This window comes from Nilaparvata lugens, chromosome X (genome assembly GCF_014356525.2).
Source record: "Nilaparvata lugens isolate BPH chromosome X, ASM1435652v1, whole genome shotgun sequence".
Taxonomy (NCBI): domain Eukaryota; kingdom Metazoa; phylum Arthropoda; class Insecta; order Hemiptera; family Delphacidae; genus Nilaparvata; species Nilaparvata lugens.
In genome coordinates this window covers 53943672-53961000 of record NC_052518.1, presented here as the reverse complement: position 1 = coordinate 53961000, position 17329 = coordinate 53943672, and the positions used below count along the sequence as shown (strand labels likewise).

At 35.1% G+C, this 17329-nt stretch overlaps 1 protein-coding gene across 5 annotated transcripts in view; it reads left to right on the top strand.

The window, feature by feature from the left end:
- Positions 1-17329, top strand: part of LOC111064485 (ubiquitin carboxyl-terminal hydrolase 32) — a 236805-nt gene that overhangs the window by 102906 nt on the left and 116570 nt on the right. For all 5 annotated transcript variants that reach the window (XM_039443337.1, XM_039443336.1, XM_039443335.1 and 2 more), the window contains 5 exons: positions 3739-3832; positions 4266-4406; positions 5124-5283; positions 7121-7299; positions 9844-10000. In XM_039443337.1, the coding sequence (XP_039299271.1) occupies positions 3739-3832; positions 4266-4406; positions 5124-5283; positions 7121-7299; positions 9844-10000 (731 nt within the window). The remainder of the gene's footprint in view (positions 1-3738; positions 3833-4265; positions 4407-5123; positions 5284-7120; positions 7300-9843; positions 10001-17329) is intronic.

The following is a 17329-nucleotide window of genomic DNA, read 5'->3' as shown; positions in this document are numbered from 1 at the left end:
CGATAAGCCGACCGGTGAATAAAATAAAACTATTCAGAAATTTAACCTTAAAAAATTTTAAACTCGCATTTTATACTCCTATTTACCACTTTTTAAAAAAACCAGTCCATTCATCCGACAGACGAGCTCCAGCTTTAATTGACGCACTGTTCAAATTCACGAAAACACTACTTGGAAAAACCACTAAAAATCAAAAGAAACACAGAGCGTAACAAGACTTGACCAATCCCGGCAGAATGCTCTGCCTAACTCTCAAATTACCTTTGTATAAGACATAATTCAAATACTGATCAAAATTCTCCTAATAGCAACTCTTTAACGAAAATAAATAACTATCAGACGCTACCAAATGATTTATGTAATGAAGATTGGGACTGTGTAAGGCTTACTGATACAAATAACATTGATGGAATGGTAGACACATTTATTGAGAAACTAACTTCCTATATAGATGATAGGCACACTGAAACAATTAATTTACCACATAGGAAAATGACTCTTAAAAAAAGTTGATTACACCTAGCATGCTCAGTGCCATGTGAAAAAGAGACAAAATGGCCAAAAAACTGAAAAAGCAACCTTTCAATGCAACTCTAAAGGAACAATATAAGAATACATTGAATAATATCATCAAAACCGCTAAAATTGAATACTTTATAAATAAATTTCACCTGTCCCGCGGTAACAAAAAAAAAACATGGGATAATACTAGAGAGATACTTGAAATAAAGAAGAAATCAGTCATTGAACCAAGTATAGATGCAGAAATATTTAATCAGTATTTTGTTGATTTGGGTAAAAGTTACGCTAATGTTATGAATGAGAATACAATGAATAAAAACCCTCCGAAACCTCTATCTCCTCCCCCTATTATTAGTTTTTTGTTCATCCCACAAATGTATCTGAAATTGCTAATACTATAAAAACCTTGAAAAGCAAAGCATCTCCGGATATAGATAGGTTTACCGACCTCTGTCTTCTGCTTTTGTACTGATATTTTCCTAACCGCTTTAAAATTGCTAAAATTACATTTATTCACAAGGCAGGGGACAATCAAATCCAGCTAATTATAGACCCATTAATCTTGATAAATTTGCTAAAATAATGAAAAAGATACTAAAAAACGAGATTGACAAGTTTTCTAGATAAAAATAACTTTATTGATGCTAATCAGTTTGGTTTCCAGGCAGGATTTCAACTAAAGATGCGGCTGTGTTATTAACAGATCTGGTCAACAATAATTTAATAATGGTGTAAATACCTTGGCAATATTTCTCGACTTGGCTAAGGCATTCGATACCATACCTTATAAAATTTTGATGAGCTAGCACTATTATAAAATATTGGATGTGGTATACGTGGTTTGGCCAACAAATTGATTGCTAACTACCTGGAGGATAGAACACAAACCATGATCATTAATAATGAAACCGATGCACGGGCTTGACTAAGTTTGGCTTACCTCAAGGAACAGTCCTTTCTCCTTTATTATTTCTGATATATTTAAATGATCTTTTAAAATTTAATATGCCAAATTCCGCAAAACTATCATTTGCTGATGATACCGCATTGATTTCCATAGGTTTGTCATGGAAGGAAGTTTATAATAATGCAAATAGAGGATTGGCATTGGCTAAGGAATGATTTGATGAGCATACGCTCACTTTAAATCTGAATAAAACTAAATACATTGCTTTTTCTCCAACAAGGACGGGTGAGCCACTATCTGATCCGAACATAACGACGCACATTCAGACTTCCTTACAGGGACTCCCGCAAGGGACTCCCCACCAACAAAAGCCATACGAATCTACTTTTTTACTCCCTTACATGCACAGATATGTGCCAAGCAATAGAAAAAATAGAATCTATAAAATACTTAGGGATATTAGTTGATAGCCACTTGAAATGGAATATTCATTTAAAATACCTAGTATCAAAATTGAAATACCTGCAATTTGTTTTTTATAAGCTAAATTCGATAAATGACATGAACATCATAAGAACAATCTATCATGCTTATGCACATTCTCTATTCCAGTATGGTATAGAAATTTGGGGAGGAACTGTTGACACTCACTTTGAAAAATATTTGTTTTGCAAAAATAGAATATTTGTTTTGCAAATGGTGAAAATAGTGACAAAAAGAATGTTGAGTATGGGGTAGTCCAGGGAAGCACCCTTGGGGCACTGCTATTCCTAGTCTATATCAACAATCTGTCAAAATTTGAAGGTGAGTTGTATGTGTTTGCTGATGACACAGCACTAGTGTCTACTGGGAGCACTTGGGAGGAGGCCTACATGAGTGCTTCAATTGATTTGTCAAAAGTAAAGAACTGGTTTGATCACAATAGCCTTACAGTAAATGTGGAAAAAACGAAGTTTATGCCAATAGTTACAAGAAATCAAGCTGATCCAGGCTCACTAACACTAACGATGCATTCTTGTAATAATCCCAGGTCTGCTGGATGCAATTGTAGTATGATTGAGCGCGTTGATCATTACAAATACCTGGGCGTTGTCTTGGATTCCAAGATGAGTTGGGTACAACATGTCTAGTGTGCTAAGAATAGGCTCAGGAAGCTGCTTAAACGCATTTTCAGAGCTTAGTAATGTTCTTGTATCCCAGCAAGAATTTGTTTTTTGAGTTTGGAGTACCAACAATACGGCAAGTGTTTGTCAAGAGCATAATTTTTCATATCAATAAAAATAGAGAAAGCCTCACGTTTAATACCAACCCACACAATTTACGCCCAACAGTGAACAGTGAACAACTCATATAATAGATCATTTTTTAGATTGACATTCAATAAACATCAGCTTCAGTATTCTATGGAATTCTGTGCAAATAAAATCCCAATTCATTTACCAGTCCTTTCTCAAAGAACTGAAAATTTCAATTCGTCAAGATCTCATTTTATAAAGTTTTCATTGCGTCGAGTTCTCATTCCAACAAGTCTTCAATTTGTCAGATTTTCAGTCCATCAAGTTATCAGTTCATGTTTTCAGTTCATCAAGTTCTCAGTTTATCAAGTTTTCAGTTTGTAGAGTTCTCATTTCGTCAAATTTCCAGTTTGTAGAGATCTCATATCGTCAAGTTTCCAGTTTTACAAGTTTTCAGTTTGTCTTGTTTTCAGTATAGTCTACTGTTCACTCTCTTTGAGTAGATTTTTACCAATTGCTTCAAATTATCAGTACGTCATGTTTTCAGTTTTTCAATTCATCAACTTTTCAGTTTGTCTTCATTTCAGTATAGTCTGCTGTTCTCTTTCTCTCTCTCTCTCTCACACACACACCCTCTCTCTCTTTCTGAGTAGCTTTTTAGCAATTGCTATTACTATCTTTTCACCATATTGGCTAGTTGATTGATTTCTAACCTCTTTACATCAAGTCAGCAATGTGATACTTTGCTTGAATAGTCATAGATATAACAGTGTATAAAAAAGTTTTATAAGGTCTTTGAAGCACTCGTGAGATGTTTTAGACACGCGTTCGCTCACTTGTGTCTCAACTATACATCTAACTTGTGCTCTAAAGACCCTCATTATAAAAATGTTGTATAATCTACTGTTAGCGAATTGTATAATCATTAGCTCATTGTAATGTTGTATCAACTTTGAAAGGCATGATTCAAAAATTGATTCTTACAAATACAGTTCCAAAAGCCAAACCATGGCTTTTATGGACGTCATCCTAAAATATATTAATGTTAAATAGAAATTGATTCTCTGTTTTCAGTGGCAGCCCAAATCAGTCTCCTCGAACTGGCAGACGTAACATGCATCCAGGCCACATTGACAATACAAGTCTTATTCTGGCATCTCCTTACAAGGTATGCTCGACCGCTTATTAATAAGCCTCATATTTGCAGTCAGCATAGTACTTTGAGATAATATTCTGAGCTAATGTTTCCATAGTTAGTTGTGATTTAGTTAATAATTTATAGTTTTTGTGTTGTTGAGATTTAAAGCACACAATATTGAAATTTAATAAGTGCAAACCTTTTTGGAGAGTAGTCTCTCATCTGTGTCTCTGTGAGTAAACAGTTCAGAATTTGTGTTTACAATTATTACAAACCATTTTGAATAATCTCATAATCTGTGTAGTCTTTTCTTCTGTTCTATCACCATATAAGTGGTATCGTATTTTCAAACATGGATCGAAAGATTTCACAATAGAAGACTTATGATTTATTTATATAAGATTGTACTATAATTTCCGTTAGTAGATTTTGAACAGCTAAAAGTTTGTTTATTTGTTTCTAGGTTGGAACATTAACAGGTGAAGGAGCTAAGCTGAAGCAGAGTCCGACTCTTGTTCGTGGCAGAGACTATGAATTGGTACCAGACTCTCTTTGGAAGGCTTTATGCCAGTGGTATGGTGGATCTCCAGCTTTACCTCGACAAGTGAGTGGGAATCACTGAAAAATTGTCATTTAGGCCTATACACTTCATATGCACACACCTTTGTAAACTTAATTTGTTCACACATTTCTCATACATTTCACTTAACAAACTGAGCATGAACGTTGATCCAATTCAAAGTTTTCGAATTTTTTATCTGTTTTACTTTTGTACATAAAGGTGACTGGAAAAATAACTGACATTTTCCTCACACTACGATATAGATCTATCAAAGATAGGTACAGATAAAGATAGAGGTTAGAGGCTAGAACCCTATTGCATATGCAAGAATGCTTGTTAATCAAATCAGAATATTTTTAAACTGTGCAAGTTATACTGTTACATTTATTTGTGAATCCAGGGATTGAAGGGAAACTTTCATCCCAGATTATAATTATTATCACTTCGCTATGAGTGCTACCTGATGTATTAGAGCATTACATACATTTATATTCACACCCTTGTATTTTATGAGTTTTTAATGTGTAATTAATTTTTTTATTTTTAAACTTTGTATCATTTCCCTTATACCGATACGATTGTTCACTGTATTCAACTAAATTATAATGAAGCCTTTAATAAATTTTGAATAAATAATAACATCAAGTTGAATACCTACTATCTATCTTGAAAGTTGAATGTCGAGTACTAGTGTGTGCAAAGGAAATTTTCTAATCATGTTTCAATGCTTAATTGTTTTGTATATTCATTTAATTTCAGGTTATAATGTCAAAATCGAGCTGTGAATTGGAGCTGGAATTATATCCTATTACATTGAGGTTGCTAAGGCATGTGAGACAGGGCGATCGCACTAATTCTTGTCCTCCCACCTCAACTTGGTCTGGAATGGTTGGAGGTTATGGTGCAGCTGCAGCTCTAAGTGAGTTTCCCAGCAAAGAATTTCGTTCTATCATCTGTTTTCCCCTTCAATATCAAGTCTTTTAGAATGAAGATTGTACCCTCAATGAGTTGAGGAGTTGGCGTGATGACGTTTCTGCTGTGAGTAAACTCTGGCCCACACCTTGTTTCTCCAATAATCCCAGTGTCGCTATGGGCCGGCTAGCCTCAGCCGGCCTGTGGGGTGGTTCGCGAAGAGAGGTTCGGGCCTCACTCTGTAACGCACGCATAGAATATTCCAGCTCTTACGAGAGGTTGATACTGGATCCCTAATAAATATTGGAATAACCAATAGATAGAAGCTAGATAACTAGCCAGATAGAAGCTAGCAAAAGCAATTCGCTACCGGAAAAACAAGAATTGGTACAATAATAGTTGATTGTGTATATTATTTACATACTTTGTAGGCCTATTGTGTGGTAAGTTTGAATTTGTCACTCATTAGCCATCAAGAGACTCCTTCTATATTTCAAAGATTCATTTCAACTCTCCAATTAATTGAAATTGTACTTATTGTGAACATAATTAAGAAATAAGCTTTTTCAATGACCATAACTTATTGGAACATATTCTCTATTAGTCTATTATAATTATATTTCATAAATTTGTTGATAGTGGAATTTTCCCATAATTGAAAAAACACAGCTGTATTTAGTCACATCTACATTTATTAGACATCAATACAGGACTGCAGTTTCATATACCAACACATCTTCAGCTGTAGTGATGCTCAGATGCACATGTTCACTTAACCATCTACAAAATGGTAGTCAAGAGCTACTTGATATAGTTATTTTTAAATATATGAAGAGCTCTTCATGGTCAAGTGAACATTGTAGATGGTCAAGTGAACATGTGCATCTGAGCATCACTACAGCTGAAGATGTGTTGGTTTCAACACGAAACTGCAGTCCTGTATTAATGTCAAATAAATGTATATATGACAAAATAAATCTGTCTTTTTCAATAATTATATTTTTTATTGTAAATTAAGTGTGGCGTACGTAACTTACATCTCTAACTTACAGATATCCAGTATAAAACTTCCGTAAGAGCTCGAATATTTTATGCAGAGGATATGAATATTACAGGTAGCGCAGGGAGACGAGAAATTTTGAATGTGGCAGTTTTCAGCTTATAAGAGTCCATAAATGTTCGAAATTCTGAACATTTCAATTGATGTGAATGCATTTTCATTTTGCTACTTATTGTACGCTCTTCGCAATTACAATTAGCAGATTTGAAAATCAGCACAACAGTTCATGAGTGAGTTCTTCAGCCCGGGGGGCACACCAGTAATTTACTAGTTCTATGAATTTATTCATTGAAATTACAATATTCCCAAAATTACTGTTTCTTTGCTCCATCCATAACAGGCTGTGAATGCCGATTGTGAGAACATCTTTATGGTGCCATCTTAATAAGGATAGAAGTATTTTTTGACATTTAGATTGTAGGAGCATAAATGTCATGATGATGTGATGATACATGCCATTTCATTAGTAATCTACTGGTTTTGTTATTTTTCCGTGGTAATTTTATTTCTTTTCAAAATTTGTCATTTGCCTGCGCCACACAGTATTATAACCTTTTCTATAACAACAATTTTGGTGTCTGTAAATTGTCATTACTTTCGAGTAAGTAGTTACTAGTACTCTAGTACTTTCCTAGTATTGTCATTACTTTCGAAAACTTATTTTAATGTAACAATTATTTTCAACTTGAAATTTTTCGGTGTTATGCTGCTTTATGAGAGGAATAATGGAGTTTTATTGGTGTCATACAGAGTTTTTGATGAATGAGTTTATTTAATATTACAGTTGGCTCAACAACAGGCTACAACTTGGACATACCGAACCTGTCACCTCCAAGAAGGTATCTGGCTCACATTGCGACGTTCAGCAGGGTAGCAACCATCAAACAAGTATACGAATTCCTTTGTGATAGGCTACATGTTCGTTCTGATGATATGAGGCTTTGGCACGTGGATGGACCATCTGTGAGTTTTTAGAAAATTGATTTCTTTATTTCAAAATTTAGAACAACTCAAGAATAAAATAACTGTATCAAATAATACATGTTTAGGAAGCGGTTTGACTCAGTGTCTGCGATTATAAGCTATAGCTTAGATCATGCGCCTGCTAATCCCGTTGAAAGGCACATCACTTGAGCCAACTCCTCTGAATATGATTCATGAGTTGATAAATCGCTTCCTGGTGGTTCGGAACCCACCTAAAACTATAGGATCACTCATATATCATCATCATCCGCCTCATTACCCATGCACAACCCTAAGGCTCATGTAGGCATCACCCTCAGCAAAAAATAAAAGGACCGGCTTGATAAATGGATAGCAGTAAATAATTACAATATAAAAATCCAGCAGCATGGAAATATATTCTTTTGACCGGCTTTTATAACATTTCTCTGGTTATTTTATTTGAATTACCGTACTGATGTTGTTCTTATATATAATCTATGCAATTCAACTGACGACTCCCATCTTGCACGCATACTTTTATCCATTGCCTTCACTATAAAGTTATTTGGTAAAGTTATTCTCTATTTCACCAGAATTGTTCTTCAGTTTTTGAGGTGTTATGATTCTTTGGTTTTCAAACATCTTCAATGCAAAAGGGGAACGCGACTAGGTGCCACCCCGACTACTTGACACCCCGACTAGTTGTCCCCTTTTAAAACCGATTTTGAGTGGTCAGGTTGACGTGAGCCGTCCCCGTCTACTTGTCTCCTTTCTAAGGAGGTGACAACTAGTCGGGGGGACACTCTGACGCAAGGGTGCGAGGTGTCAGGTTGTCGTTTACGGTCATGACTAGTTGGCACCTTCGGTCCAGTTGGTGACAAGTAGTCGGGGTGACAACTTGACGGCAATTGTATATTTTTACGAGGGTACAGGTTATCGTCTACGGTCATGACAACCTATCACCTCGATTCCACACCACAAGAAATCATCATTCTTAATGATCATATTCATAAAATTTGTTTGAACAGAATGTAGAAGGCACAGACACAACTTGAAGATTCGTATTGGCCTTCGTATGGCCTCATTGCCATCTGAGCGCAAGTGTATATAAATAATAATGTTATTCTCATAATTATTACCAGACTTCATGTAATACCTTAGTTGATAACCAGACGGATAGCTTCATCTACCATATCATTGATGGATGAAAATTTAACTGTCCTAGCATTAGGCTCAATTCACACGTAAACGGTGAGTCTGACGGGAAAATATAACTGAACAAAATGTGTTTAGAATTGTGTTCCACATCTTGTTCAGTCATCAAAAGGGCTTATTATTCAATTTTTCTGTTTTCATCAAACTCGAAAAAATGTGTCTTAAAGATACCAAAAACTGCGAATATCTGCCGAACCGTGCGTTTGACGGGAAAATGCTACTGAACCAAAAGTCCTTAGAATTCAGTTCTACATCATAACCAGTAATAAAAATTGCTTGAAAACCCCCCTCCCCACACCGCGGGGTGCAAGTTGTGCCAACTGGTGCTCTGTAGGTGACAAGTAGTAGTCAGGGTGACACCTTGATGCCAGCGTGCAAGGTGTCAGGTTGACGTGAGCCGTCCTCCTCTACTTGTCTCCTTTCTAAGGAGGTGACAACTAGTCGGGGGGACACTCTGACGCAAGGGTGCGAGGTGTCAGGTTGTTGTTTACGGTCATGACTAGTTGGCACCTTCGGTCCAGTAGGTGACAAGTATTCGGGGTGACAACTTGACAGCAATGGTATATTTTTACGAGGATACAGGTTGTCGCCTATGCCCAAAATGACCAGGTGTCAGGTAGTCGGGGTGACACCTAGACGGCGACCCTGCAAAAGTCACGAGATGGAAAATCTGGCGAGTGAGCAGGCCTTGCAATTACTCAAAATTTAATGCTCTGGAAACATCTTTTGTAACTTATTGAAATCGTGGCTTGATATTTCCATTTGGAAGTATATGTTGCATCAAATGGAGATCTAGAGCAGACAATTCGGAATAAAATTATTAATTATAAAAATGGTAATTCTCAATCGGATGTATAGTTGATTTGTACTATTATAGAAACTGTTACAGAATTTGAAATCTAAGAAACTAAATAAACTATTATAGAATTTCATAAAAATTGCATTTACGAAACAACAATCATTAGATAATACATGTCATCAAAATTGGATTGGTAACTGTTTAAATTGGAAGAGTTAACCTTCTCGCCTTTAGTGTCATTATGCTTGATGAAATTCATTAAACATTCTAATGGTAATTCCATGTATGAGGTTTGTGTAGCTAGATTAGAATAGACTTTAATTTATGAAAATGTATATGATTTTTGAAAGCTTTCAAATTCGAAAATATAGATTGCATTTTACGTAATTACGTAAATTTCTATCTAACATTAGTTACACCAATCAGCAATATTCATGTGTTTTAAATTGCTTAAATTGACAAATGGTACTTAGTAATCATTTATAATATTCATCTGTTCTATTGAAACGTTAAAACTTCTGTAAATTTCTCTTATTGATTTATTAAAGGGAAGTATGATGCAATTGGAAGATGAAACTGCCACCCTGGAGGATATGAGCATTGTAGATGATGATGAAGTATTAATAGAAATTAGAAATAAGAATCTCACGTGGCCGGAGGAGATTGGAAATCTTGCATTTATTCAAAGTGACAAATGTAGAACTGGTAAGTAAAATAAAGATTCCATCTTTGGTGTTACATTATTTATTATCTTATGATCTTGGCATGACAAGAATCAGTTTAATCAGTTCAGTAGGTCAGAAGTTCATGGTGATGCACCAAATATGTATTTCGAATTCTGTACATGTGTACAATTCATTTCTTATGTATAGTATAGATTTAGAACAAGAAGATAGAAGATAATGCCGTTGAATACCCTATTTTATGTATCTATAGTTAAGTAAACGGAACACGTGACATCCTTTTTAAAAAGATTTATTCAAGAAACAAACCGGCATAGTGACTGCCCAAAATACAGAAATGAGACAAAGAATCTTATTACTAGAGCTTATATACTATTCTAAGTGCTGTATCAGCTACTATACGATAACAATGGGTATAACTTCTCCCTCCCCAAGTTTGGAGCTGTCCTCAGCGACCAAAACTGATAAGACCCAAAATACAAAAACTGGTTAAAACAATATAACATAATACTCAACTAAGTTATCAATACATACTAATACAAAAGTTTAAGAACAATTTTTCAAGTAGGAGTTTCGGTTGGGAGGTACGGTCCGCCTAAGTTACAAGCTATTTGTTTCTTATCAGGAATATTTCGATTACAAAATTTCAATGAGATGTTACTTTTGTAATAAATTACTACAATTATTATGACTTTCCTGATTCTTCAAGGTTTGATAATTGAGTCTTCCTTGGATAAATTGTAATGTTTTGATTTTGTTTACTTATAGTGCAAGTGGTAGTATTGAACATTAAATATTTATGACTTGAATGTATCTTATAAAAGGTTGAGCCTCACTTATAACTAAAGATTTACAATAATGAAGGTCCTTATCGTCTAAAAGTTGACTTATACACTTATTAACTATTCTAGACATATTCTTACAATAATAATTATTTCTTATTAGTACACAATCTCCTGCAAACAATGAGTTATGAATGACGGATGTTCAACAATTGTTCGCAATTCATTTCCTTTTACGACTGGATAAAATAGGAGAAAAAATGTCTCATAGGCATGAGAATACAAAGGCAATTGTATAAAATACGTAATGAAATCATCTTTCACATGACAATGTGCAGACCCTAGCTGCCACAAAATTTCGGGTTCATCAGAAATGAGAGACAATTTAGCCGAATGAATTAATAAAGACAATTCGTTTCTAGAAAGAATACTTGAATGGATTATGTTTAGTCGACAAAATTCTAAGCTCACCATAATATCGTCTATCTTATTTTTTATGAGAGTCAGTTTGTTGAATAAGAAAGAATGTTGTTGAGTTAGCTCTATTGAGGTGATTGAATTAAAATAATTTTAGTTTGACATTGTTATGCCAACAATGTCAAACTAAAATTATTTTAATTCAATCACCTCAATAGAGCTAACTCAACACGAATGACATCAATCCCATTGTTAAATTTGTGTATCAAGTTTCTATTGATTGACAATTGATTTTCGACATTATGCTCTAAATTATATTCGTTTGCTTGCACTTTCTCTAAAATTTTGTCATATTTCGCTTTGTCGTCAGCGTCCATATTTCCTGTAATCCAGCTAATTGCGGAACCAAGTCCGTTTATGAGACCTCTCTTAATTCTTAGATTATTTATATGAATATGATCAAATTTTAACTTAATATCATCTAAATTCAAACGTAAGATATTACAACGATTCTTATCACTATCCTTAGCTCTTAAAAGGTTCACAGAGTCTTCAATATGTTTTAGTTCAACTAGTAGTCGTGTAATGTTTATGTTGTGCATGTATGTGTATGTGCCATTTATAATGAAGGAGTTGTGTACTCGAACTGGTGTGATGCCAGATGATTTAGTCAAGTCGGCTACTTTATAGGACATTGCTTGGACCAGCAGCAGGAGAATCAGGAGCATCTTGTTCTGAAACAAATTTATTATTGTTCTTTTTAACTATTTTCCGTGGTCGTTTCATCCTATTAGGATGGATTTTGAATGGTCGTTTTTGAATTGCTCTGGGATTTGAAGCAACATTTTGTTGCTTATCATATTGTACTTGGAAGAATTTTGGCTTGTTCTTTTTATTGAAGGTTGCTTTAATAAATGGGGCTTGGGGGATTTCGACGTCTGTTTCCCTATTCTTATTCAATAATTCTGTCCTAGTTTGTTTTTCCATCTCTACCTTATCTTTCACCAATTTATGTATAAGCTGTAACCTATCGTGATACTCTTTGGTATGCTCTTCAGTGATAAGCTGTCCTGTAGTGTCATTCAGAAAAGAATTCTCAGAGATGCCGAATGTTATTTCCATTGGTGTCATTTTCAAGGTGGAATTGAGTGTGTTATTGAACGCAATTACGGCCGTTTTCATGTTGGTTTCAGTGGTATTATTTCTATTTTGAAGTTGGATAGAATTTAAAAGTTCAATTAGAGTGGAGTGAGTTCGTTTAATTAACCCTTGCGAGTCTGGATGACCAGGGGTAACATAATAAGGTTCGACTTCATAAAGTTTTAGAAAATCACGTAGACCAGCGTTGTCAAATTCTCTGCAGTTGTCCATCTGTACGATCTTGGGGGTTGGATAGAGAGAAAAATAGTCGAATAGATGGTCTTTTACCTCGATTTGATTAAGACTCGTGAGGGGGTAGACTACGAGTCGTTTGGAGAAACAGTCGATGATTGATAAAAATTTACGTTTGTCATACTGAAAGGCATCAAGTTGCAGTTTTTCAAAGGGCTTTGTAGGAGTAGGGGATACTTTGTATTCTGCACGAATGGGGCGACGTTCGTATTCAGTCTTCAAACATATTGGGCATTTGTTTATGAAGTTAGTAATATCACGCATCATTGAAGGCCAATAGTACCGTCGTCGAATGTGTGTGTAACTCTCTGAAATTCCTCTATGATAGGTTTTTCCAGTATGATAATTGGAAACTAGTTCTTTTTGTTCGTCGGGATCAGTAATGTCAAGATTAACTTTTTTATACCGCCTTATCTTTACTGAGGTGAAACTTCCCTTAATGACTTCAGCAAAGTTGTTAAACATTGATTCGTACTGATTACTCAATAAACCATCTTTTGAACAATATACACCATACGTGGTATTCGGTTTCAGGTATTCTAAACAAAATTTGTTTATGTGTTCGAAATCTAAGGGGTCTTGAAAACAGAGAAGGAGTCTGTTCTTATCTAAAATTTTCTGAAGGGTAGGTGTTTTGTTTCCGCGTTCAATAAATATCTGATTATGTTCAACGTTCAATATTTTATCGTCGTCTACTATCTGAATTTGTTCATTTGAACTGTCTGCTGAATGAATTGTCACAAGGCTGTCAGTGTCATTATGAATTGGTAAAGCATTGTCAATTTCTTTAGTTGGTTGATGAGTATCGGTATGATCGGCATTGTCTTCACGAAGAAGAATATAGTCATTCATATCGAAAACAGAGCTAGCAGTACCACAATCATTATTTTCCATATCATGGGGCTCAGAAGTATTAGCATTAGCATCATCGTGATTATTGAATTGAGTTAAAGCATTCGCGATGTTATCAAGATAACCATTAGGATCATCTATCGGTGGTGGATCATCGTTACTATTCAACTGAATCAAATCGTCTATGTTTACGTCGTCAAAGCCATGAAAGGGTAGGTCTTCGTTGCCGAAGCCTAAAAAGTCATTATCATCGTTGTCCATTAAATTGATGGGCTGCGAGGGTATGCGGGACAGTGCATCTGCCACGTGATTGGTTTTTCCCTGCACGTAATTAATCTCAAAGTCAAATTCATCTAAAAGTAACTTCCATCTGAGTAGTTTTGAATTAAGTTCTTTTATGTTTCTAAGCCATTGTAAAGGTTTGTGGTCTGTTTGAATCAGAAATTTTCGTCCGTATAGATATGGTCTGTAATGTTTGCATACCCATACAATAGCAAGTAGCTCTTTTTCTATAGTCGATAAGTTAACCTCGCTCTTATTAAGTGTTCGTGATGCATAGTCTATTGGGAGGTCATTACCATCAAACTTCTGGTACAATACACCTCCGATGGCAAAGTTGCTCGCTTCTGTGGTGACAAGAAACTGTTTCGAGAAGTCAGGTAATTGTAGGATGGGGCTGTTTTGTAACAATAGTTTCAAATTTTCAAAAGCCTCCCTGTAGTCCTTGCTATTGGGATCTTTACATCTTTTCTCAAAGCAGCAGTGAGTGGTTTAGCTATTTTAGCATAGTTTCGAATCATTTTGCGATAGTAACCGGTCAGTCCAAGAAATTGTTTGATTTCTTTGGCGGTCTTAGGGATTGGAAAGTTTTTTATGGCTTCAACTTTAGAGGGGTTAGGCATCACACCTTTTTCCGAAATGATGTGCCCTAAATACAACAACTCACGCTTGAAAAACTCAGTCTTATCAAGTTTAATTTTCAAATTGTGTTCTTTTAGTTTCATAAATGCCGATTTCAAATGCTTTAAATGTTCTTCAAGGCTATCAGAGAAAATTATTATATCATCCATTATATCAGTACATTGGTCATTCTTGAAAAAATATATTCGTTTCCTTTACTTTCTCCATTAGGAGTTTTTACAATAAAGTCTTCCTTGTATCGAGTGATCTCAGGAGAGACCAATGATGGATGCATATAGTTTTTAGCAGATCCTGTGTCCACTAGCCATTTTCTTTTCTTTTGATCGTAAGAAAGTAAGGAAGGGATTTGTGTAAGAAATTCAAGTCGAGTCGCTTAGGGGGTCCTCCGAAAACTGGGGGCCTGACCCTAAAAAATGGGTGGTGAGTTTGTTGAGTGATTCAGTCAAAGTGTTTATTTGACATTGCATAGCTTCAATCGGGCTCTGATTGTAGCTATCTTCTGGTTCTTCCTCTAAGTAGTTTACTTCATATGGTGATCTGTAAGTTTTCAATTTTTGTACAGGGTCTGTTCTTTGAGTACGCATAGCCGAACTGTTTGACGAACTTACTTGTGTGTTAGGTTTGAAATTACTATTTTGCTGCTGAAAGCTTTGTTGTGGAAAACGTTGTTGTTGAAAGTTTGGACGATAGTTTTGTTTTTGGAAGCTATGATTTGAAAAATTTTGTTGAAAGTTTTGGGAGAAGTTATTTTGTTGAACATTGTGTGGTGAAAATTGTTGTCTACTTTGGAAGGGTATGTGTGTTTGTTCGAAAGAATAATTGTCGTGTTACCATTGTTTTTGAAAGTTTTGTTCGTAATTAGGATTTTTAAATGTTGTTGTGTTGTTGGAAAGTTTCCTACCATCTACCCTGTTCATTATTTCAATAGTGGTTTTGTAGCGTAGTTGCTGTAATACAATACTACAATCGTTTATCAACTTATTCCTAGCATCATCTAGGTCTTGTACTTGTAGTACTTGCAAATGTGACCCTAATGTTGGGTGAACTCCACACAAAAGTATTTACAAGTGTAGCATTCAGTTGACAAATCAAATTTTCTAATAGTAAACCTGTAACACCATCTAGCTTATACTTAGTGATTACATTTGTACGTTTTTCATTAAGTCTGTTCAAAAATTCAATAGGATGTTCCCTTTGATAGGATTTTATGACAGTCAACTCAGCAATGAGTTCAGGTACAGATCTGTTATCAGAAAAATTTTGTTTCAGTGATTTTATCAAGTCTTTTATTGAAGAACAACTGTTGTTGAATGCTACTGCTTCGGCTGGTCCTTCAAGTTTGCACATAGCAGCTTTGAAAAGAATCCAGTGATTAGCGTCTTTCTCTTGAATGTTCTCAGCACAGTAGCCGATAGAAAGGTCTTCGCAAGTAGATATGAATTGATGTAACTTGTGAGAAGTACCATCGTAATGAGATATGGGGGATGTTTCACAGAGACAAGTTCTCACAGAGACAAGTAGTGATTTTGAACGATATTAGTGTCACAGAGACAAGTTTCACAGGAGCAAGTATTTCTATAAATGGCAGTCTCACAGGAACAAGTTCCCACAGAGACAAGCAGTTTCATAGAGACAAGGTCTCCGTCCAAAGTAGTAGCGCTATAAATGGCAGTCTCACAGAAGCAAGTTCCCACTGGAACAAGGTGTTTCACAGAAGCAATGTCAGTGTCATAGAGACAAGGTAGCGAATGTAGGAAGAAGTTAGGCGTGTTGCCTACATCTGAACTTGAAGGCACTCCATTATTTGTTCTAGTAAATTGAATGTCTGCTGTTTTTTAATCATGCAGGTATATGATTATGATTGAAGGTTTATCATATAAGATAGGGATGGGTTGGTAACCTATTAGAATCAGATAGAAGATAACTTAAATAAATAAATAAATTGAGTTCTATGCAAATGTAATATATTTCTACCAAACTCCAAGATAACTATTCCAATATATCTAATACGTATACATATAACCTTCAACCCGAAAGAATAATCAATATGAATATGAAATGGAATATATAAAAGCCAAATAGCCTACCACTGACCTATTCATCACCGCTTCTTAAAAACCACATGGCCAAAATGGTTTTTCATTATAATTCCTTCTTTCGTAATAAATTGTTTATGCTTTTGTACTCCTGAGCGAAGCTCGGTCCCCAATATTATGAGCTAATCATCTCTTCTTTTTCCGAGCTGCGGTCTCGAATTGTAAATTCAAATTGATATAATATTAACTCCAGACAGTCACAGAGTAAAGCTGGGTCAACACCAATAGATTCTATAGATTCTATTAGATTGAACATAACTTATCATACACATGATGAACATATGTGTTTTTCATGTGCCGTTCAATCTATAATAATCTGTGAGGATTAGTTATTAACATTTCGTTAATAACTTTGGTGTAAACGCAGCTTTAGATGCCAAGATTTATCATGGCGTTCCGAGTTACGGATGATAATGTCAATGAAAAACTTCATTTTCCTCATAAAATCTTTCCCATAAAAAATTTAACAGATTGTTGTTCTACAAGCGTCTCTACATGTTACAAAATGAAAATCCCAGTGAAAAACAAAAAGTGCCACTTGATAATTCCAAATCATCTTTTTAATCGTAGCTCTGATTCAACTGAGCAATAACTTTCTGAACTTACTGAGTTAATAAAGTAACATTTAAAATTATCATAAGCGCAATGGGACTTGGGATTCCATCAATTCAGAATAAGTATTATACCGGTATTCATTTTTACAGGATTGAAGTAGTGCAACATTTAGATTAGCACACCAATAGATTTTATTTGTAGCGGAGTGAGTTCATTACTTTCATATCAAAGTTCTACTTTTTCCATTATGATATAGTACGACTACTGCAAAACAATGTCTGGTAGCCCTGGTAATGTAATGTAATGTAATGTAATGTATGGTTGATTGGAAGTCTC